The sequence below is a fragment of the Melozone crissalis genome, unplaced genomic scaffold (genome assembly GCF_028551555.1).
Source record: "Melozone crissalis strain CALT ecotype California unplaced genomic scaffold, PUWL_Pcris_2 ptg000019l_1, whole genome shotgun sequence".
Taxonomy (NCBI): domain Eukaryota; kingdom Metazoa; phylum Chordata; class Aves; order Passeriformes; family Passerellidae; genus Melozone; species Melozone crissalis.
In genome coordinates, this window is record NW_026535797.1 from 9343166 (window position 1) to 9365686 (window position 22521).

A 22521-nucleotide genomic window follows, 5' to 3' on the forward strand; every position below is an offset into this window, starting at 1 on the left:
TCAAACGTCATTTTTCCTGATGTATTCTGATTATACAAAATTATATTCAATAATAAACTATAAAGCAGACTTTAATTAAATAGTCACTAATGAATTGAAACACACAAAGCAATTTCTAATTCTACTCAGTTCTTTAGCTCAGGCTTAACTTTCCAAAGGGGTATTATACATTAAACCAATAGCTGGAATTAATAGCTTATTTCTTATCAATTTTATCTTAATATATTTGATCTCAAATGTTCTATAAACATTTCCCTCATATATATATATATATATATATATATATATATATTAATGAAGTCTCAATTCTTGTCTGTTATATAAAAACAAAAACATATACCAGTAAATCCACAATTTGCACTAACAATCAGGCCAGGATCCATGACATCTAAAATGTTCATTCTAAAGAGTCAATATTAGAGAGTGTAAGGTCCAAGGAACAACAATGAAGCATACTTAGGCTGACCAACATTTACCAATGTTTTTTCATCATGAGATTAAATGGGTGCATTTTGTGCCTGGGCTGAGAAATTTCCATGAGAAGCCATGCAGAACATAGTGGTCCAAGCAAGGGTGAACCTAAATGCAACCTAATTTCATGCATCTCCACTTTCAGAACTCACATTATTGGTCATAAAATCATATTTTTCATAAACAAGCAAAAGCAGAGCAGCCCTTCATATTTCCATTCAAAAATACAACAAAGTAGTGTGACTGATGTTGCCCACTCCAAAATAAGACTCCCCCTCCCACAGGAACTTCTCCATATGAATCTGCTCTGGACTCTGGAATCAGCTGCTGTATTTTAAGAAACTTGTAAGCTTCACTATTTTATTCTGATTCTAAAGCCCTGGACCTAAAATAGAGATCTAAACTAAAAAACATAAGACAAGAATAACCCAGCATCTACAACACAACAATTTTGTGATGTGTTGTTCATCAAAGATAAAGGCAAATAACAGAGCTTTGTCTTCTTAAAAGTAGAATTTCACTCAAAAATTCACAATTCTTCTGGCACATGCTGGATTTTACACTCAATTTCCCCAAGGTTACCTCAACAATCATCTTTGTTAAAAACCTGTTAAAAATGACAATTAGATACTCCACATCGGATGTAGAACAACAGGATTTCTCTCCAGAGATTTCTTACTCCACAGCTCTGGCTTGAAAAGGCAGCCTGGGAGTCTGAAAGTTTTCATGTCAGTTCTGCACATATATCAAATCAATTACACCAGTGATTTTACCCAAACAAAGCAGAAAGTGTTTTAAAACCATCACTGGTTAGTGAACACAAATAAATTATCTCTATAATAATATTTATAATACATGAGAGTGTTATTTCCTAGCCAAGTAGGAAATAAAAATCAGCTAATCCCAGCTTTGACTATGCAAGACAATGAAGCAAACCAATGTATGAAAACCATCAGCAGCAAGGAATTAGGTTTATTTTAATTTTCTACGGTAGTCTCTAGTTTAAAATAGGATCCTCTTAATCAGTTCTGTTATTAGCAGGTTTGTTCAAATTGATTTCTAAACCCAAGCCTTGACATTAATCACAAACATGTTGGGTAATTGCTTAAAGCCAATAATTGAATCTAAAGATCTAAAACAAAAGTGTGAAAGAAAAGCCAGTACATTAAATGAAGATCATCATTAGCATAAAAATGCAAATACTGGATTTATATTTTAATCTTGTAATAAATACAAATGTTGATGATCTTTTCCTGACATAAGGAGAGAAGTAAGAAGCCATTAACTTAATTTCTGCTTCTTCCAATCTACTTGGAGTAGAAAATCAAATCTGAATGACCACCCACACTGGAGCTCCTCTGTACTGCTCTGTCTTTTGCCATGTCAACTTGTAGTGAAAATGAGCTGAAAAACATTTCTACATTTCTACTTTTTGCAGCTGTTTGAATATGAAAGTGCCCAAAATGCCTTAATGTATCTACAGAACATCCTCATGAAATGAGTCAATAATTTTACCATGTGTCTCACTGGGAATAACAAATCAGAGAGGTTAGGTGCCTTGTCATCCTGCAGGAAGAGATCCCAAGATCCAGCTTTACTGGATGCTATTCCAATGCTCTGGTCTACAAGACTAATTCTATTTTTAATCTAAAAGCACTATGTATGCTTCAAACAGGCAAGAAACTTTTTTCTTCCTATGCCACTTCAAAAAATTAATTTTAGTATGTAGTTAGTAGCCAAAAAATTGATTCAAGTTTTTTCCATTACAAGAAATCCTAGGGTAGAAAAGCTAATTTTTTTCCCTATCCTAACATTCAGATTACATTTCTGACATTAGATACACCAAAGCCATTTGCAAGCAATAAATAAAAGCAACTTCAGGTAAGGAACTATTGGCCATGTGGGAAAAAGACAATCTCAGCTGTCACCAACACTCAGTTACTCCGCATCTACAAAACTCTACTCTTATCCTCCTCCCAGATGGAAGATATGACAGGCTGTAACGGGAACAAAATAAATAAAAGAGTCACTTTTGTTTGTCACATACTGGGATTTTTTTGTCAGTGTGAACCACAAACTAATGCCTGGTTAACAGCTACACTCTTCTTGGAGCAGTGACCCACACTGCCACGGCCCCTTGTCCTCACCTTTATATCTCACTCACTAAAATGGAAAAAAAGAGCTACTGCTCTACAAGACATTCTGATAGGTGAAATGAAGTAGATGCTTGGGTCTTACAAGCCAAAAACAAAGTCATGGTGTGTAATATTTAATTCCATTCCTAAAGACCTAATCCACAACTATGTCTAACTATTTATGGACTTACAGCAATAGTGCAAACCTTGCACCATTTAACAGAGGATTAAAAAAAGATACATTCTCATTTCATATCCTCAAATAAGAACTATTTCAAGACTACTATTTCATTTTCTAATATATCATTGCTAAGTATTTTTAGGGCATGGGTGTTAAATGTAGCTATCAATGATTCTATTACTTTTTTAGGAATTTGCAGTTAACATACGAAAAGCCAGAACATACCAGTTCCCTCGCTTCTTCAAGCTGTTTCTCAACATTTGCAACCATCTGCTTCTTCTCATCTGAAACAGAATTGTGAAAAAGCCAATATAATTGTGCTCTTACCATGAAAGAAAAGCATAACATTTCAAAACATTGTATGTATCAGCTAAAACAGACTCGAGATTTATTCTGTGTAACATCCTCACACATGGTGATACACACATTAGTAATTAAAAAAAAATATAGACTGAAGAATCCTTGAAGTTCTGCCCTGTTATGCAGCATTTGTTAGTTAGGAAAGCACTTACAGCTGCTTCAGCTGCAGGAATTCTGCCTCAGCAGGCACTTGCTGGTGTGTACAAATGCATGAGAAGGCACAAGCATACACTAAATGGAAAAAATATCATTTAAGAACAAAGGCATAACAGATTCACCTGCAAAATATAAGATGCACAAAACCAGCCAAGCATTCCAATTAAAACTAATTCAGGGTCTGAAGAAAAATGATGTTTCTGTTCCCCTACTCCTATGCTGGGTCTAGAATTGTTTCTTTTGGTTCAACAGCTATAAAATCAAACGCCACAGGAACTACAAGAAAACCACTGTCTTCTAGTAACAGTAAAAATGGAAATTAGTAATAAAATATAGAATTGTTTAAAAATTTAAATAAGTTTCAAGCTATACATAGTGATCACCATCTGCCAGGTTCCCCAGCAAGGTCCCAGCTACAGAGAGTGACTTTTGCCCTGCCTCCAACCATCCATTTGCAGGCAGAATCCAGTCTGAACTGAGAACTGAAATTCAGCGTCACATCATCACAAACATTCCAAGTGCTTCACAACTTGGTTTGTTACAGCATGAAACAAACTGAGAAATATTCAGACACTGGATAATAAAATGTCCCCACACTGCTTCATTACTGTGGGTATTCAAGGGTTTCCATCCTACCATCACATCTTGCAGCCCTCAGACTCTAAATCCACCCATTGTGCCAATGAAGTTAACAACAAAACTGAACATACAAAGGGTTTGTTTGAAACCAGGAGTCTCATGAGACATCTCTACTGGTGGTTTGCCTGATGAAGCAGATAAAAAGTGAATGTCACCAAAGTGTCTCCAGTCACAGCTCCCCAGAGGTCACGATGGATAAGTCTGTATCAGCACAGGACTCAATCATGTGTCTCTAAACTTCAGAGCTTTGTTTTTAATCTGAGTCCCCTTGCCCCCCTTCCACATGATCTCTTTGTATCCTGGAACTGACACATTAAAGACCAAAAGGGACAACCTGATGATCTCCTTCGATCCTCTGCATTCCACAAAGCACTGAATTTCATGAGAGAACCACTTTAATAAAGGAACATAAATCAGCTTCTCAGAGGCTGAAACGCCTATCCATCCATCTTCTCATTCACCAAAATACTCTATCCTGTCATTCAGGGACACAGGAACATCACAATCTGTCCTTCCCCAGTTACATATACTGGAGCTCTGCCTGCACAAAGGATCAGGCTTGGAACCATCATTCCTGCAAATCTGGAATTCATCCTGACACATCCAGTGGATTCTACTACAGTAGAAGATGCAGGAAAAATTTTCTGTGTAGCACTTTTAGTTTTCTGCAGGCAATGTCTTCCTTTAATTCCCCACCAGGTTCTCATGATAGCACCCAGGCCAGAAAATTCAGCACTTTATCTTCCTAACACAAAAAAAACGAAAAGAAATCTGCCCCTTCCCCACCCCTCCACATAATTCTATTCTCATATCCCAAAACACCTCTGTTCTTCCCTTCATTTGGAAGTCAGCAAGATGACAATGGACAAAAATAAAAACAATGGAAGGTATGAAATACACAACACCATTTTATTGAAGCTGAAATAAAATTTTAAAACATTGCAGCAGAAAATAAATGTACTATAGCATTTTCAGTACTTCCTTGAGTTATACTTGATCACAATTTTCATACATATTTAGTAACCTGAAATTTAGGGATATAAAGTTGGAGTTTTTTGGCAGGTATTTCATACTGAGAAAATTCTGCTTGTACTTGTGATTACAAGAACTACCCAGCACTCCACTGGCCAGTAAAATCTTACTGACCCACAGAGAAATTCAGCTACAGACCTTTTGTAGGGAAAACTCATTAGTACAGAAGGTCTAGCTAAAACTGCTCCTATAAAATTAGGAGGAGAAGGTATTCAAATGATCGCCAATGGTTTAGTTAATTAAATTTTAACCCAACTCCAGATTTGAATACTGGCCCAGGTACATAATCACTCAGATGCTGCCTTTGTTTTTCCTTCAAATACAGATATGTGAGCAGGCACATGGCAACATCACAGCACTGCAGCTCTGGAGCAGGATCTTCAGACTTCCAGGAGAGCACCTAAACTTGTTGCAACAGCTGATCCTCTGGGGCACACAATATCATGTAACCATGGTTTCCAAAGCATTTCTTTTCAGTTTTACTTCAGTGGTTAAGCAAAGGAAATTCTTTATTTCACAGCCAGAATCCCCATAGGAAGGGGGCACAGTACTCACAGGATGATTTGTTCAGACTGAAAGTGAGATCCAAGGGAGTTCCTCTGGGTAAGAGAAGTTTGCCACTAATCAAGTAGATCAGGATAAACAAGTTACAGTCTAATTAAAGTCTAATTAAAGATGCTCATATTACTAACTGTCTTAGTCCACTGTGACTTAGCAGTTTTCAACCTGCCTACTCCATCACTTCCCTAAATACACTTCCACAGGAAATAAAAAGTGCTTTATAACTTTTTGTTTTGATTGAGAATTCCAATATCCTTTAGAGAAAATAAAAAACAATACTCCATCAAATATATCTAAATGTAATCTTTTCCTTACATTGCTAGACAGAATGTCCCAAACAAAATATTTCACATAGCTTGTATATTTTAAGTGAAAATTGACAAACTATGGATAAAGACTGGAAACAAAAAGGGGTTTTCCTCTGTGGAGGATTGCAAAGAAATCTGTTCTCTGTACACAGGGTTGTGTAACTTTCTTAAAAGAAACAAGCTTTCAGTACATTTTCACCAGTTCTTTCAGTTTTGCCCTGGCATTAGACACTTTCTTTGTCTCCCAAAATACAGCAGCTACAGAAAGGTGGGAATCTGCCCACAAGGTTGGAAAGATAACACAGCACTGGTTTGATCTCAAAAAACCCTGGCTCAAGACTGAGTAGTCCCACTGCTCGTGGAATTGCATCTTTTCATTAGTACATGCTGAGGAAGACACTCAAGTAACAAAGGGCTTCAGCTCACAGACCACTTGTTGATGCTGCTGTGCTCACTCAGGTGGTTACATGTTCACCACTGCCAGAAGTTACTGTCCAACAGCAGAGACACATGGAACAGTACATGCATTTCTCTCTTTGGGTCATAAAACTGGGTTCAAGAGGCATGGCATAATGAGCCAGATCTGAAACTGAGACAGGAAACTTCAGTACAGGAGTACAACAGAAAATTAAAAGCGGGGCTTTCTTCAGTTAAACCTGTTAGCAACTGAAGTGCAGCACTTTGATTGCCCAGCAGATAATGCAGGTACCAAGTATGAGAAGAATGGCAGCACTCCAGTCCAAAGCCATCACAAACCAGAGGCTGCTGTGCTGGGAATAAACTAAGTATCATCATTTGTGCTGGTAAAACTCTCTTTCATATCAAGCAATCAAAATCTGTATGAAGTTTTGGTCAAATCATAAGACAGATGTTTCTCTGAAACACTGAGGAGCATTAATAAAACACATCAGTCAATGATCTTCATTCTTCAAAGACCTGCAGCAGCAACACAGAAAATCTATTTAAAAGGCATTTCTCTATTTATAACTTTCTTTAATCCCCCAGGTGATGTCTGCCTCAACAACAGAAGACATTTCTTCCCAAGATGTTCTATTGTCCCTGCTGCTTATTGTTTCTGTGATATCAGAGAGCCTTTGTTACATTTCTTGCTGAACTATTTATGCACTTGTGACAACAGGATTGTCAGCTGAGCCATCATCCTCCTAGAACACAGGACAGCATCGTGTCCTGACAACAGGGAATGCAGGAATGTTGCAAAACCAATTAAGCAGCATTTCTCCACTGGAGCAGGTCCATCTTGGGCAGCAGAGGGAAATAACCAGTCACTAGACTTCAGGAGATCTCTCTTTATTATGCAGAGTGGCACAAGTCCTTACACCTTTCATCCTGCTTCTTCCAGCTGGGAGGAAGAAGGCCATCAGCAATCTCTCAAATCACTGCTGCTGCAAACTGTCACCTCAGCTCCCCTCCCACCTCACATTCCTCTCTTTGAGGCTCTCCCAGTCACCGCCACAAGAACTAACTGGAACTTCTGGTGATGAAGAAGCAAAGATCTTGCAAATGTTCCTATTAAGAAACAAGGGAAAAATGTGTATTTAAAATATTTCTGATAAAGGGTTCAGCATAATCAGAGATTTCTTTTTCCAAGTGGTCAAATGCCTCTGTTAGGCAAGACTGCAGCTTGTTTTGAAGTCATGGATTTTTTTTTTCCCTGATGAAAGACAGAATAGCCCTGAAAACAGAAGCAATAGCTAAGCCATAAGTGTACAGTGCAAGAAGCAGCTATAATGCAAGTCAGTTCAAAACCCATATAACCAACCACAAATATAATATGGGGTGAAAAAAATTAACTTTTGTCTTATCTTGACTCCATTTAGCCCAGTACCACATTCCTGGTCCTGCAGGGAACATTCATTCTGTCTCCTCCAAGAGGACTGCAAATTCTATTACAAAAGTAAACTTCTAATGGTCTCATTAAAGAGTGATGATTTCAAAGCCTGCTGCTTCTAGGCTATGTCACTGTTAAAGCCAATACTCTTTAAACATCTTTTATTTAAGCTCCAAAATCTCCCTAAGTGAATAAGGGAGACTGATTCAAGGAGAGGATTATGGAAATCCACTACTGTTATGCAGAATATTCTTTCTACTATTGAGCAGACTCTGATGACTTCCAAAATCTATACAACAAGGAACTCAAACCTCTATTCTTTGCAATTAGGGAATTAAATCTCTCTTTTCCTATAAATCAGCCTGGCACTATTGATTTTCAGAGGATGAGCCAGTAGTGTATTTATGATGCCTCCCTGTTCCTACCAGAGGTCCTTAAATTTACAGTTCAAAAGTTAAGAAGCCTTTGTGAAGGATTCCCTGCATCACCTCAGTAAACGGTTCCAGTGGCCATTTACAGGTTACATATAATTTCTGAGATTAAATTACACACCAGTTCTAAAATTCAATCCCAGGAACTCTGATTCTCTTTCATTTTCATTTTGTAAGTTTCCATTAGAAAACAGACAATTTTTTTCACCTCAGCTGCAGGTTCTGACTGAATTATCTCTCTGTGTCCTTGCTGTTAAGATCAAGAGCAAAACATCTCTGTTAAGCCAAGGAAAAGGCACAGTTTCCTTTAACCATGGAACTCAACCCTGTTTTTTCAGAAGACTTTCCAACTTGCTAAGATTAGAATTGGACATAACCTTCCAAAATCAAAAAGATATTTTATTCAAAATCCCCTGAGATCACACATTTTAATTGACCACCTACCTCAAATCCTGTTTAGAGTCACTACTCATCACTTCATGATGCATTTCCCACTCTAAAAGTAGGATGCCATTCTTTGGTCCTGGATGCATGATACCTTTTCCTTTAGTCATATGGAAAAGTACACCATTAGTATGTGTTTACTTCCTTCGTACACATTATCCACTCCTATGGTTAAGGCTCCCAAACTTTTGGGTAATATGCATAAGAAGCAGAGGCAGAAGTGTTAAATGAGCTGGAAGAGGCATTAAGCTGAGCTACAAGAGGAACAGATGAGAAAACCACGAGTGTCAGCTTCCCTCCATCTCACACAGAGCCCTGTACTGGGGCACTGATTCCTGTGGGCTGGAAGGTTCAGCTGGACTAACGAGATTAAAATTTTCATCTTTCTACTCTTACAGACAGGTTTGACTCTGCTGCAGGGATACATCATGAAATAGACCATGAACGCTGCAGGCTACTGACAAACACATTAAAGTAAACGAGCACGGATTTCTTTGAATCTGCTCCTGCCTGTGAGTCACCACAGTCAATTATCCAAATCAAACGTACGAGGAGCAGGCAGCAAAAATACCGATTCAGATTAAGTCACGCACAAAATCTCTCTGTGCCACAGGAAAAACACTTGATTTCCATGAGTGATGTCGTGGCATGATCACAATAACGAGGATTCAGCAGCAATGCTGGCACGGGGAGCATCCCCCAGCAGCTTTAGCTCTGCCCAGCCCTTCAGGAGCACCGGCGGAACCCCAGAGCGGGGCAGAAGGGAACGGCTGATCCTTACAGCGACCAGCGAGCAAATATTCTGTCAGAGCATCCTCAGCACATCCCGCTGCTGGGACAGACCGGGGCAGGGCGGTGACAGCGCTGCGTAAGGAGCGAGGAGTGACAGCGGCGAGGGCTCCCTGAACCACGCCGGCACCTCCCGCCACCGCCCTGCGCGCCCACCGCCGGCTCCCGCGCACGGGCCTGCGGAGCGAGGGCCGCGGGGGCGGAGAGCAGCCGCTCACCTCCTACCAGCTTCGGCACCTTCCCGATGCGGCCCGTGATGTCCGCCGTGAGCACGGCGAAGTCCTGCTCGTAGCTCTCGAAGTCGGAGGACATCGCGGCGATGGCGCTGCCGGTGCCGGGGGCGCCGCTCCGCACCGCGCCGCTTCCGCGTTCTGCCACACCAAAACGCGTCCCCCACCCCGCCCCCGGGCTCCTCGCCACACGTTCCGGCGAAACTCAGGGATTTAACCGGCACGGCCCAGCCCCTCTCGGCCCTTCCGACAACCCCTGAGCGGCCTTGACACGCGGGATCGCGCCGCACCGCAGGCACCGAGGAGAGACGGCAGCGACGGGTCACTCCCGTCCCGCAGCCCCTCATGCCCCGCCTCGTAACCTGCAGGGGAGAGGAACGCGGCTGCGGCGCTACCGGCGGGCCGCTGTTTCCCGGGGGGGCCGTATTGCGAGCGGACCGCGGGCGGGCGGCGGCGGCAGCGCGGGCCCCGCTCCCGCCCCTCCCCGCCCCTTCCCCGCCTCCCCTCCCACTCCCTTCCCTCCCCTCCCCTTCCCGCTCCCTTCCCTCTTCCCTTCCCGCCCTCTCCCTCCGCGGCCGGCGGGAGCTATGCACGGCGGTGGCGGGGCGGCGGCGGCCGGGCGGCGGTAGCGGCGATGGTGGGGCCGGGCGCGCTGCAGCGGGCGCGCCGCCTGTGCCACTGGGGCCCGGCGGTGGCGCTGGCCGTGGTGGCCGTGTGCTCCGCCACCGCCATGGCCGACGCCGCGCTCTGGTACTGGCCCCTGGACACGGCCGGGGGAAGCGTCAACTTCGTGATGCTGCTCAACTGGACCGTCATGATCCTCTACAACTACTTCAGCGCCATGTTCGTGGGCCCCGGGTACGTCCCGCTGGGGTGGACGCCGGTAAGCGCTGCCTTGCGACCGCCTCGGCCCGGGGCCTGGCGGGGCCCGGCGGGCAGCCCTGGGGCCGGGCCGGCCGCCCCGCGGTCAGGACTGTACAAATCGCGTGTCCTTCGGTGCCGCCGCTTCTCCTCTGTGCCCCAGGAACGCCGCACGCTCTCAGGCCACTCCTTCCTCCTTATCTTGTTCCGAAATCTGCCCTTCGCCTCTCCCCGGTTTGCTCTGGCTGCTTCCAGAGTTTCCAGTAGAACCCAGTTTGCTCCTGATACCGAAACAGGACAGATAGAAACTTTCTAACGCAGTTTTGCTGTTAGAAAGCAGCACGCAGGGCCCTTCAAATATCCTTCCTCTAATGGAGTGTGCCGAGCGTTGGGTAAACAGAGTTTTTATCAGCCCCACTGATTACACATTCACTAGCTATCCCCACTTATTTAATGTATATGTAGTGTTTTACTTTACATTGTCATTTTCCTTATTGGAAGCCCTTATGTGGCGTTTTGGGGTCTGTTTTGGTGGTGTTCAGTGGCCAGTGTTGGAATATTTGGAGGCTGTTCCTTGGCCCCAGCTGCAGTAAGCACAGCTCTGTTGATTTCCGTGCCTGCTGCTTTGTCAGCCTTGCAGAGCTGAGCGAGCTTCCTGCCTGCCTGAGTTACATCCTTTATGTGCTTCTCCGAGGCTCTGTTCTGTTCTGCTGCCCTTCTCCATCCCCTCCCTGTGCTGTCAGGGCTCTGCTGATGCTGCTTGGCTGGCAGCATTATTATATTATATGATTTATTATATTAGGGGCTTCTCAAAGCAAAGCAGCAGGAAACAAGTACAGATATCTGGGAATGAGAACCTCAAGGTTATCTGCATGCTCCTGCAGACACCTGGTTTGGAGATTTTGCTGCCAGCAGTAACAGTTAGAAGTAATTAATTTAGAAAATTTCTTTTTTATTTTATGCAAGCCAGAAAATTATATGGTTACCATCTGCTTAACACAGTGCAAGAGAGAAATTTGCATTTCCTGTGCTTCAGTAATCTCTTGGAAGAGTTGAAGCCAAGAATGACACAGGTTCAGTATCTCAAGGCAGCTGCCCAGAGTTGGTGTTTCAGTGGGGTGATGCAGAGTTTAGTGCTGGTCACCTTTCTAATTGTGGAGTATTACTCAGGACAGAGTCTGGGCAGAAGAGGATCCTGATAATCATCTTAGCAGGACAAATGGGTGCAAGATTTTGGCCACTGCTTGCTGTCTGCAAGTGTCTCTGTCTCTCATCTTGCTGTCGTTAGGAGGTGTGTGTGTAAAAGAGATTGTGAGAGAGTTGAACGTTAGTGTTTACCAGTGCTGTATCTTAGTAATAAGCTTAGAGTAGTTTATTGTGTAAAATGGAGAGAAAATGTGCTCAGGATTTATTTTTTCTTAGAACAATAACGTGCTGACTTTTACTCTCAGAACTTCACTGTGAAATCCTGCTTGTACAGTTGCTCTTCCTGAAGGAAGAGCTGTTTATTTCTTTTAGCAGCCAGCACTTTCAACAGTGGGAGATGGCTGTGTTGATAGCCAAGAGATTAGCCGGGAGATGATTTAATTTTGTTTTTTCCTCTCCTTGACGCCTACCATTAAGTTGGGTTGGACTATGGACCACACCCTGTCAGAAGAAATCAGAAGTTAGGAAAATGCCAAGATAAACATTGCCAGCAGAGTTGTGTATACATCTAACACTGCTGTTCTTCTGTTTAAAGGAGAAATCTCAGGATTGCATGTATCTCCAATACTGTAAAGTGTGTCAGTCTTACAAGGCACCTCGTTCACACCACTGTCGGAAGTGTAACAGGTACTGTTCCTCTTCACAGTTGTTGAAAGTCCATTTTAGAGCAGCTTCAAACCTCATGATGGGCTGTTACCATCATTTGTGCTTCCAGCACTTGCATTGTAGTTTTTTAAAAACCTTCCATATGAGCACTATAGCCCTTCAAGTGTTTCCACTTTCTACTTGTATGATATCTATACAGTTTTGCTATGTTTTAGTTTTAAAAAAATGACTGTCTTTAACATTTTCGTTATAGTTTGAAATCAGTTTCTCTTAAAAACTTCTTGATGGTACTAACAAAACAATGCAGTCCTGCTTCAGAGATGCAAATGTAAATACCTGAAAATCATCTGAAATTCTTTTAAAATTCTGAGTTTAAACATTGCCCTGCTTAGAGAGTAGAAACACCTATTCTGTCATGTTTCCAGATGGGAGTTAAATGTTGATTTGAGTGGAAATTTTGAACTGCTTGTTTTTCACTCTTCACCAAAGCGGGTTTTTGAAGGGACTTGACATGTTAAATAATAAAACCTTTTGGGTCAACTTAAGAAGTTTGCACCTTTTTATCTTCCAACACAATGGTCCTGATACAAAGGATATTTTATTATAAATAGCTGTCACTAGAATTTAGCGCATCTTGAAAAAATCAAAGCATTCATCTGTCTGCAGTCCAGGCAGGTTGTCCTCTGAAGGACTCCTAAGAGAATGTGGTGAAAGGATATTGCAACACGTGTTCATTTCTTATTTCTATAAACCTAAGATGTGCAGTCAGTGTTTTTTTAGGAAACAGAAACTGAAACTCCAGATCAGTGCTGTAATTTGGCTACATCATCCCCCGGTGTAAAACTAACCACTCTTTTCCTTGAGTGACAATCTTTACACTGAGGACTGATCACTTAGGTGGTCACATAGACTTTCACACCTGTCAAGGTAATTTGGAATGTGAACAAATCTTTATTCAGGTGGGGGGTTTTTGCATCTCTAAGCTACCCCAAAATAACCAACTTTATATTGAATACAAGAGTGTCTCTAGGGTGTTTACACATGTTAAATGTGTTTTGGAAAGGATTTTCAATGGTGTGAGGTTGATACATTGCAATTGAGAAAGTGGTAAACCCTCTGAAAGCTGAAAAGAGAGAGCCACTATCACACTTCTGTCTGCATATCTTTCTTTAAATACTCTTTCTACAATTTCTACAAGGGAATTTGATATTTCCTTTATTTTCCTGGTATTCTGATTTTTAAAAACTGACATTAACAGTAGTGCTTAATTATTGTGATCATAGTTCTTACAAGTCCCATTCTATGGCTCTGTCTCCAGGCTCTGTTCTATGGTGTTTATTAGCAACTAGTTAGTTTGAGTAAAGGGGAGGACAGATAACTGGGGAGGGTAGGACCTGGAAGCACTTTTTATTTGCTTTTTTAATTCTACAGCATGGAAATATAATTCTGAATAGCAACTGAAAAGAAACTGTGTTGATCTGATTGTAGAAGTTGGTGGGTTCACATGAAAGAATGGAGGTTGAGAAGTAGAAAATCAGCCATCCTTTGAGTTTTTTGAGAAACATCTTCTGTGTCCTTTATATTAATCAGTATTTATTATTCACAGATGTGTTATGAAGATGGATCACCACTGTCCTTGGATCAACAACTGTTGTGGATATCAAAATCATGCATCTTTCACTCTGTTTCTCCTCTTAGCTCCACTGGGATGCATTCATGCTTCTTTCATATTTATTATGACAATGTACACTCAGCTTTACAACAGAGTAAGAAAACATAACTAAATGCTTAAAATATTATTTGAGTCAGGTGCATAATTTATCTCTGGAAGTAGGAGAGAATTTGGTTTTCTGAGAAGAAGCATGTGGAATTCCTTGTTCTTCTTCCACATGCACTCCTAGTTCTGCTGTGTACCTGTAAGATGTATGGCAATGGAGGAGGATTCAGAGAAAGTTGTTTCTATTTTCATTCTTTTTTTTTCTTTTTTTCTCTGTGGCTTCTCATAATCACAGGGAGTTTCCTATTGCTCTACATTGACTGAAGACAGTTTCTGAGTAGCACTTTATGTAGAGAGAGAGAGAGACAGGCTGTGTTTTGGCTGGCACAGAAAACAGCTGCTATTTATTTCCAACACACAAGTTAGATCATATTTATTTTCTTTTACTGGCCACTTTTTTTGAATTGTGTCTGTTGCTTCAAGAAAGAATGTACATTATTTTTAAGACTAAAATATGTTAGCTGTGGTTTTTTTAACTGGAAAACTTCAACAGTGAGTAAAGCTTATTCTGGAATACACCCCTTATCTCAGATCCATGGTTAAGATTATAAGCTTTGATTTCAGCCTTTGTGGTTGCAGTGAAGAGCTTGATAACATCACCAGAGTGTAACAGATGAAGTTGTATTTGTAGCAGCTGAGTTATGTTTGCAGAGGGATAATGTTGAGAATTGCTGTCTGCAGAGCTTTCAGAGGAAACCTGCAGCATTTCCACAGAAAACAGGGACTGTCTATGCAAACATTGCCCATCTGAGAGTGATGAATTTGAGTTTTTGAACATACCAGAGTCCAGATTTTTTTGCTGATTTTTGGGTGTGTGGAGCTTGCAAGATGGTGAATGATTGTAGTTTCATTTTCCATCTAGCAGCAAACGTCTGAAGATACAAGTCTTTTGAGTACGTTTTTTTTGTTACTCTACTTCATCTCTGTGAGATGTTGGACACTTACTTTCAGAGCCAGATTTCTTAGGGATAACTTGTTTTGTTTCAGCAGTTGGAAAGTTCTGGAGTTGAATGGAATTTTCCTCTTTGCAGATATCTTTTGGGTGGAGTTCTGTGAAGATTGACATGAGTGCAGCCAAAAGAGACCCTCGTCCCATTATTCCCTTTGGACTGTCTGCATTTGCTGCATCTTTATTTGCCTTAGGACTGGCATTAGGAACAACTATTGCTGTTGGGATGCTTTTTATTATCCAGGTGAGTCTATGGCTCTGTTACAAAGAAGTTAAAAGCTGTAAGTTCTGTGTGCTTGTGGAGCAGAAACAGAATTCAGGATTGAGATAAGAACAGTTGTTCAAAGTTTATGTTGTATAACTTTTTCAGGGATTTGTGTAGCTTTGTCCCAGTTTTTCTGCTACCACAGTTTTGGTTTTTTAAAATTATTTTTTCATATTTTTAAATTATTTTTTGATTCTTTTTGATTTTTTAAAATTATTTTTCATTTTTAAATTATTTTTCTTGGATGTGAAAATCTAAGTAATTAAGAAAATATGAGATGGACTTTATAAACTCCCTGAAAAAGGTAAAATACCTGTCCTGTCTCTGCAGATAGGTGTAAATATATTTGATATATTTCTTAAAATGTTGGAGATCTTTGGAAGGAAACAAAGACACATTTTAAGCATAAAGTGCAATACTGTGTGGTACTGTCTTAAGTGTGTAATTCTAGATCATGTATCTCTGCTGAGGGTTAGCTTCTAACAAATGTTTCACTTAAACCTATAAAAATTTTGTTCTTTAAAACAAGTTTAGTTTGTTAAATGAAGCTTTCTTTGCATAGCTGATGTATGTCTGCAGAAAATAAATCCTAATTTCACCTAACACTTTTATTTCAGATGAAAGTAATTTTGACAAATAAAACTTCAATCGAATCCTGGATTGAAGAAAAGGTATGCTTTTATTGCAATATTCTTGTACTGTTACAAAGTCTCTTTTCCATATTTATAATTTTTGTTGCATCTCTGGGTTAAAACCAAAGATGTTATTTCAATTGACAATTTCAACACTGACCTAACACCTACAACAAGCTTTTCCTTTACCATCTCTGAAATTCACTGAAAGAAATGAGAAATCATGTAAATGAATAGATTTTTGTTTTGGAGGAGCTTGTTGAACATAGAATAATATTTGCTTTGAAAAGACTTATCTACTTGTGTGTGTTTTCATCTGAAACTTGAGCTTAGTCATTACATCTGCCTGTAGATGTAGATTGTCCACCTCACTGACCCATTCAAAGTGGCATCTTTTGACTCATGGTTTTACCCATTTCTTACTTTAGATTTTAAGGGAGGATTTTCCTTGATTTTAAAGAAGTACTAAAAAATACCTAGTCTTCTGTCTTTTAAATTTCTCTTGGATTTCCTTATCTCTAAGGGTTTTTACAAGACTTTTAAGGAGAAATATAGTCAAGCAACAGAAGCTAAGTTTAGAGGAAGGAAAACTGACTCAGTATTTAGAAATTAGTTTGATTCTACCTAGTTAGTTTTTGTGTAAGTCCACAAACGTTTCATTAATGTCTTGTTGTCTTATTTTGTGTGCCAAATTAGCATGAGAATCTTGACTGTGTATAAGTGCTTAAAGTATTTATTGTAATGTCGGCTCTTTGTATGGCTGGATCCAAGTCCTGGGATAATGGAACATAAGTGAAAGGAATTCCTGTTATTGTAGAGTTTGGAATAATATGTTAAAATTTTTACTATAAAACACAGGCTGCTAATATGTCCCTTTTGAAAGCTGAGCATGGACTGTAATACACAAATATTTAATAAAATGGCTTTATTGCAACAAAGAGAGCACAGTTCTGTGGCTGCTCCACTAGATGTCATCAGAACTGTGGGAATGTAAAGCTCGTGACTATGGAATGTGGGCAATTCAGATCATGCCTGTGTGTGCATTCTTAGAGGAGGAATTGGCACTACCAGTGTTGAATCATGCTTGTGATCATTAGTCAAAGGATTCTCAGCTGTGGAAGCTTTTTTATATAACTGAGAAATAGTCAGGCATTGGTCCCTAAAAGAAAGCAGTAAAGTAAGATCAGAGCTTGGAGGGAATTATCAATGTAGTCAGTGGACTGTTGTTAAAGAGTAAATGGAAGTTGGCAGGGATAGGGGCACCCAAACCAGACATGATTCTGAATTTAAGGAGGTTTTAAAGCCTGGGTTGATACAGCAGGAGTTCACTACTGTTGCTTGAAAATATTTGCTCTAGGTCCTATGGACCCATACAGGGCTTATTACCCTTGCTGCTTGACTCTAGTGTGTGTAAGGTGTTTTTATGTACTGCATTTCCTAATTATTTTCTAGGCCAAAGACAGAATCCAGTACTACCAAACGGGTGAGACCTTTATCTTCCCCTATGATATGGGAAGTAAATGGAAGAACTTCAGGCAAGTGTTTACATGGTCTGGGATCCCTGAGGGAGATGGCCTGGACTGGCCAGTTAGAGATGGATGTCACCAATACAGTTTGACGGTAACTGCTCCTCGGTGGTGTCTCAAGCTGATTCTCCCCACTATTGTCTGCTTTCCTTTGCAATAATAGACCAGCTTTTTTAATAACTAAAACAAACAGGCTTGAAATACGTGTACAGGAGTTCTGTTAAATGTTCTCCCGTTTTTGATGCACTAAAAAGTTATGCTTTTGTGAGTGCTTCTAGCTGCTAATGTTACTTCCTGTGTTTGTTGAATGATTTCAATACCTGGCTTCATTTTGTGTTGAATTCTGCCTAAATTTTTATTTTTAATCATTTATAGATAGAGCAACTGAAACAGAAAGCAGACAAGCGAGTAAGAAGTGTAAGTATTTGTTGAAGTTTGCTCTAAAATTACTTTGAAATAATAGAAACAGTGGTATAAATAAATGTAATTAAGTGACACAAACAATGTATAGCAATCTGCTCAGTTACTCTTGGCACTTAGCCTTTGCATTTGTTTCTTAGTTTCCAGATGGGAAGAAACATGATAATAAAGAGGATTGTGCTTCACTGTTAAGCAGTAATTTAGAATTTAGAGTCCCTTTGACAGCCACTGTCATTATATTTAAATCTGTAGTATGCTTGAATTAATTTTTTAGTGTGAAACTTATCAGTAGGGCCATAACTCCTTCAACAACCAAATTGTTGTGTTCTGTTCCAATCTGTAGGTGAGGTATCGAGCCATAGAAGATTACAGTGGTGTCTGCTGCCCTGTGACTAAAGGTGTTAAAACATTCTTCACAACACCCTGCACTGAAGAACCTAGAATTGCACTGAGTAAAGGAGATCTGATTTTAGCCACCAGAGGCTTAAAGTTAGTGGCTCCACCCCTTTATATTTGGTTAAAAGAAGTAGTGAGTGGAGTTCTGGCATCTAATTACCTATTATGCTTCCTTCCCCAGACACTGGATGTATGGTGAGAAGATTCTCATCTCAGCTGCTGATGGTATGGAGCAGTTAATTTCACTTTTTCTGTTGAAAATTGCAAATCAATTTTGTAGCAATCTAGAAATGTGGCCAATATTATATATTCACTTCTCAAAATGTAGAATGATAACATTACTGGCACTAGCTTCTCTCCACAGACTTCCCAGTTTTGATAAACATTAATTCACTCTGTCAGACTGACAGAACACTGATGTAGTAGTGTATTGAAAGTGGAGTGGTAAGGGGGATACTTCATATTCTAAGGAAGAGTTAGAGTTTTAGACCATAAAGAGGTTAAGAATTATTGATTTTTTTATATTTAAGTAGCAGTCTGTTTTAAACACATCCAGGCTTCCTGCCTACACACTCTATATAACTATAGAGATTTATCTTTGTGTATCTTAAAAACTAGGAGACAACATATCTTTGTTTGAAATAATTTCTAGAGACTTTAATATGCATTTATAAAACTAACTGGGGCTATTGAAGCTATTAAAGACTCCTGCTGATCTGCAGGTCAGCATCCCAGCCACCTGCATTGAAATTTTTACATTTTTCACTTCAGACCTCTTGCTTTGGACTGAACTAAAATTTTACCTGCCAGAGGGTGTGTTGGAGTCTGTTGTTTCTTCCAAACAATTGTTAATTCATTGCATGTGCATTTCATATTTGTGCAAGTGAGGCTGCCAGCCTCACTGAAAGAGTTAATCCTTTTTGTGGGACGTCTGAAACCTTCATGGGCTGGAAGTGCCCTGGCAGCTCACTCCAATAAACTCCTCCAAACATCAGATACAAATGAACATGGCAACAGTTTGTATTACATTGCTTATTGTGAAGATTAGTAGGACATATCTCCTCTATTGAATGTTGTTTTTTTTAAATCAGCTAAAATGTGGTATGGATGGAGAACTTGGTGAACCCTGAGAGGCTGGATCAGACTAGGCTTCAAAAATAGGATAAGTTTTGTTAGGAATGTATAGCAAAATACTGTAAATAAGCAGAAATAAAAAGTTGCACTACAGCAAGATGGCAAAATTAATAAGTAGCAGTTCTTCTGTGGAAAAAAGACAGAATGATAATCTTAAGATGAGTCAACACTTCCAGAAAAGAAAAGGCATACAGCTTCTCAGATGCTGAAGTAAACCTTCCATCCTCCTGAGCATTGGCAGAGCGAGCCTCTGCTGAAATACTCCTACAAATAAAAACAGTTACTGCATTTTAAGAAAGAGGAAGATCAGCTGTAAAGGGCTGAGAAGAAAACAGAAAAATGATGATAATTATTAGGATAATAGGAAATGTGACTTATAAGGAAAAGCCAAAAGAATTGGGATAGTTTACCTGGAGAGGAATAGGGAGACAGCCTGGGTATGAACACGTAGTCATCAGCTGTGTGAAAGTCTGTGGTAGGCAAGTTTGTTTTCTGCTTCCTGTGCCCTTGCTGTGTCGAAAAAGGAGATGTAAACCTGATTTATAAGACAGATTCAGATAGGGTATGAAGAGGAATTTTCTCAAGGAAGGTAGAGCACTGCAAAACTTTGGAGATGTCTGAAAGCATTTTAGGTAGTTGGAGAAAATCCATGCATCCCCAAGCAGTGATGTTAGAAATGACTTAGGTGTTCTGTCTTGTAGAAGAAAATAACTTGGGTAAGTGCTTGGTATCTCTTGCAGTGCTGTGTTTTTCCTCAGCAGTGGGCCATGTTTTGTTCTAAGTTAATGCAACTTTTCATGTCTTAAGGTGGAATAAGAGAACGAGGCTGGTTCCCTAGGAATTGTGTGGAAAAGTACCAGTATGACTCTGAAACGGATCAACCAGTGGATGGAGAGAAGAAAATCAAATAGCCTTCTAATTTTTTTAAAATATTAAATGGAATTTTTACTTCAGACCACAATCCTTTACTTGAAATTTTCTGTATATTATTTTAGACTTATGCAATGAATATGTTAGGACGAGGTTTTCTTTTCCTCACAGCTGAAAGGGTTGTATATGCCTGTGCCATGGTTTGCATACTTTTTAAACAATAAATAATTGAAGAAGCCATTCAGTGGATTGCCTTCAAGATGCATCTTTTTCATCACAAGTCAGGATTGTTTTTTTCTGTTTATTCCTCAGCCGCATCTGATTGTTATGCGTGCTGCTTATCTTTTGTATTTCTCTGAAGCTGCCCCTGAAAATAAAAACCTGATTCAAATTCCAGATAAAATTTGCTACCTGTGACTTTTAATGATGTGATTTGTCCACCTCAAATAAATGATACATTCATATTCACTTGTGGGTTCTATTGTTCTTAGACCTAGAAGAACTTAGTCCATAGGCATGGGAGTGTGAATTGACTGGGAAATTAACATTTAACCTTGTAAGTTGCTTTTCAAAGTTAAAAAGGCTTCAGTTGTTGCAATAGGTATATTTTGTGCTTTTCATGGCAAAAATTAAATCCATCACTGTCTGTTCCCTCTGAAATCTGACCCAAGAGATCTTGATCCATTTTAGAGTAAAAGGAAGCAGTATCCAAGAAGAAAAATTTTTGTGAATTTTGCTACTAATGATAACAGCCTTTTTAAAGCATTTTCATTTAGCATCTAGTTTGGATTATTAGAAGGAAGACCTTAAATTGGAGTAACTTATACCAGCTCAAGGCTTTTTAAATGTCTTCAAAATGCAGCAGGTGCTTTTGTTCTCTCAGTGTAGAGTTACATGTCAGCCAGGTTGAGAGGTTTTGAAAATCAGTTCATGTGGCCGAAGTGGCACACAAGAGACCAATATAAGACCAATTTGCACTTTAATTGCTATATATATTTTATTGCTGAGGCAGTGCCATTCGCCCTCCAAGCGTATCTCTTCAGGGAAACATCACTATTGTATCAACAGAAGTACTTTCCAGGCCCTGCAGCAGGGGGCATCACAGGATTCAGCCTCGATTCTGCAGGTCTCAGTGGCACTGGATTTACTGTCACCAAATAACTTGCTCATTTTTGTGTCCACAACCAGTTCTGGGATATATTTCTTCTTCCTTGCTTCTTTTTTTTATTTTCCCCCCCAGTCTCCCCTGGGGAGAAAGATTAGGCCACCACTGATTTCATGTCACTTTGCTTTAAGGGAAGGATAGGAAAGATAAGCAGCATTGTTACATGGAGTTTCAAAGATGCCTTTATAGCCTCACATTTCTGACAAGCACAGTAAGTGCCACAATGGTTACCCTGAGATGTCAAGGTCTCTGGGCCCAGACTAGAAACAAAATTAGGTCAGTTGTTTTTACTAGTCAAAGCTAGAGCTGCCTAACAGCAAGAGAGGGATCTTTTGATAAATCTTACTTTCATTTTGGGATATGAGCAAGAGCATTAAAGAGGGAGAGGAAAAGCCACTAGCTGTTGAAACAAGACAGGGAAGACAATTTTTGTCTGCAGTCAAAGAGAATTGGCCTAGGAAAGCTGCAGATACACCTTCCCCATGTTGCATCCTTGTTAGCACTGCCTTTTGAACTGCTAGAGCTGACTACTGCAGGGACAGGGAGGAGCTCTCAGCAGAGACAGCACAGACTGATGGAAGACATAAGAAAGTTTTCATCTTGCTTAAATCATTTTCTGAAGCAGGAGCTTAACACAAGAAAATCTCAACATCTTATTTCCTGTGGTAAATTCATTCTTTCACCTCAGCCTAAGCTGAAGACAAGGAAAAGAAAGTTGGTAGAGGAGCAACTAGACTACAGGAGCAAACCTGGACTACACTACATTACTGGTTCATGTCTGGAGCTGTGGCTGACCAGTGACAGCATAGGGAACAAGTTCATGTTCTGCAGGAGTTGAATTCTAGCTGCAGCCATACAGAGCCAGACAGCTGACAATGTGGTTGCAGCAGAGCCACAAGTAGTTCACACAGGCTTTAATTTGATTGTGCAGTCTCAATTTATTGCATCCTATAACCTTAGGATTGACAGCTAAAGTTTTACACTTATTAGGCTCAAATTCATAAGTGTAAAGGCTTTAACACTGCCATTTCATTTGAAAATGTGCAAAAACTAATCCAGTGCTTCCTAAAGAATGAACATTTGCTGTAGACAAATGTATTTTGCAAATGATTACTCATTTTCATTATT

At 40.1% G+C, this 22521-nt stretch overlaps 2 protein-coding genes across 5 annotated transcripts in view; one reads left to right on the plus strand and one right to left on the minus strand.

The window, feature by feature from the left end:
- VTI1A (vesicle transport through interaction with t-SNAREs 1A) overlaps nt 1-9914 on the minus strand; it is a 256087-nt gene extending 246173 nt beyond the window's left edge. For 2 of the 4 annotated variants that reach the window (XM_054276721.1, XM_054276720.1), the window contains exons 1-2: nt 9575-9911; nt 3013-3071 (exon numbers count right to left, since the gene is read on the minus strand). In XM_054276721.1, coding sequence (XP_054132696.1) covers nt 3013-3071; nt 9575-9668 — 153 coding nt within the window. In that variant the 5' untranslated portion in view covers nt 9669-9911. Of the gene's footprint in view, nt 1-3012; nt 3072-9574 lie in introns of all 4 variants that reach the window. The other 2 variants (XM_054276723.1, XM_054276722.1) reach the window with 2 other exon arrangements.
- A 306-nt stretch (nt 9915-10220) lies between these two features.
- On the plus strand, nt 10221-20696 carry ZDHHC6 (zinc finger DHHC-type palmitoyltransferase 6). Its single transcript, XM_054276823.1, has 10 exons — nt 10221-10469; nt 12189-12280; nt 13866-14025; nt 15068-15229; nt 15868-15921; nt 17335-17502; nt 17784-17825; nt 18172-18317; nt 18406-18449; nt 20166-20696. The coding sequence occupies exons 1-10, from the start codon at nt 10221-10223 to the stop codon at nt 20267-20269; spliced, it is 1221 nt and encodes a 406-aa protein (XP_054132798.1). The 3' UTR covers nt 20270-20696.
- Nucleotides 20697-22521: the final 1825 nt, after the last annotated feature.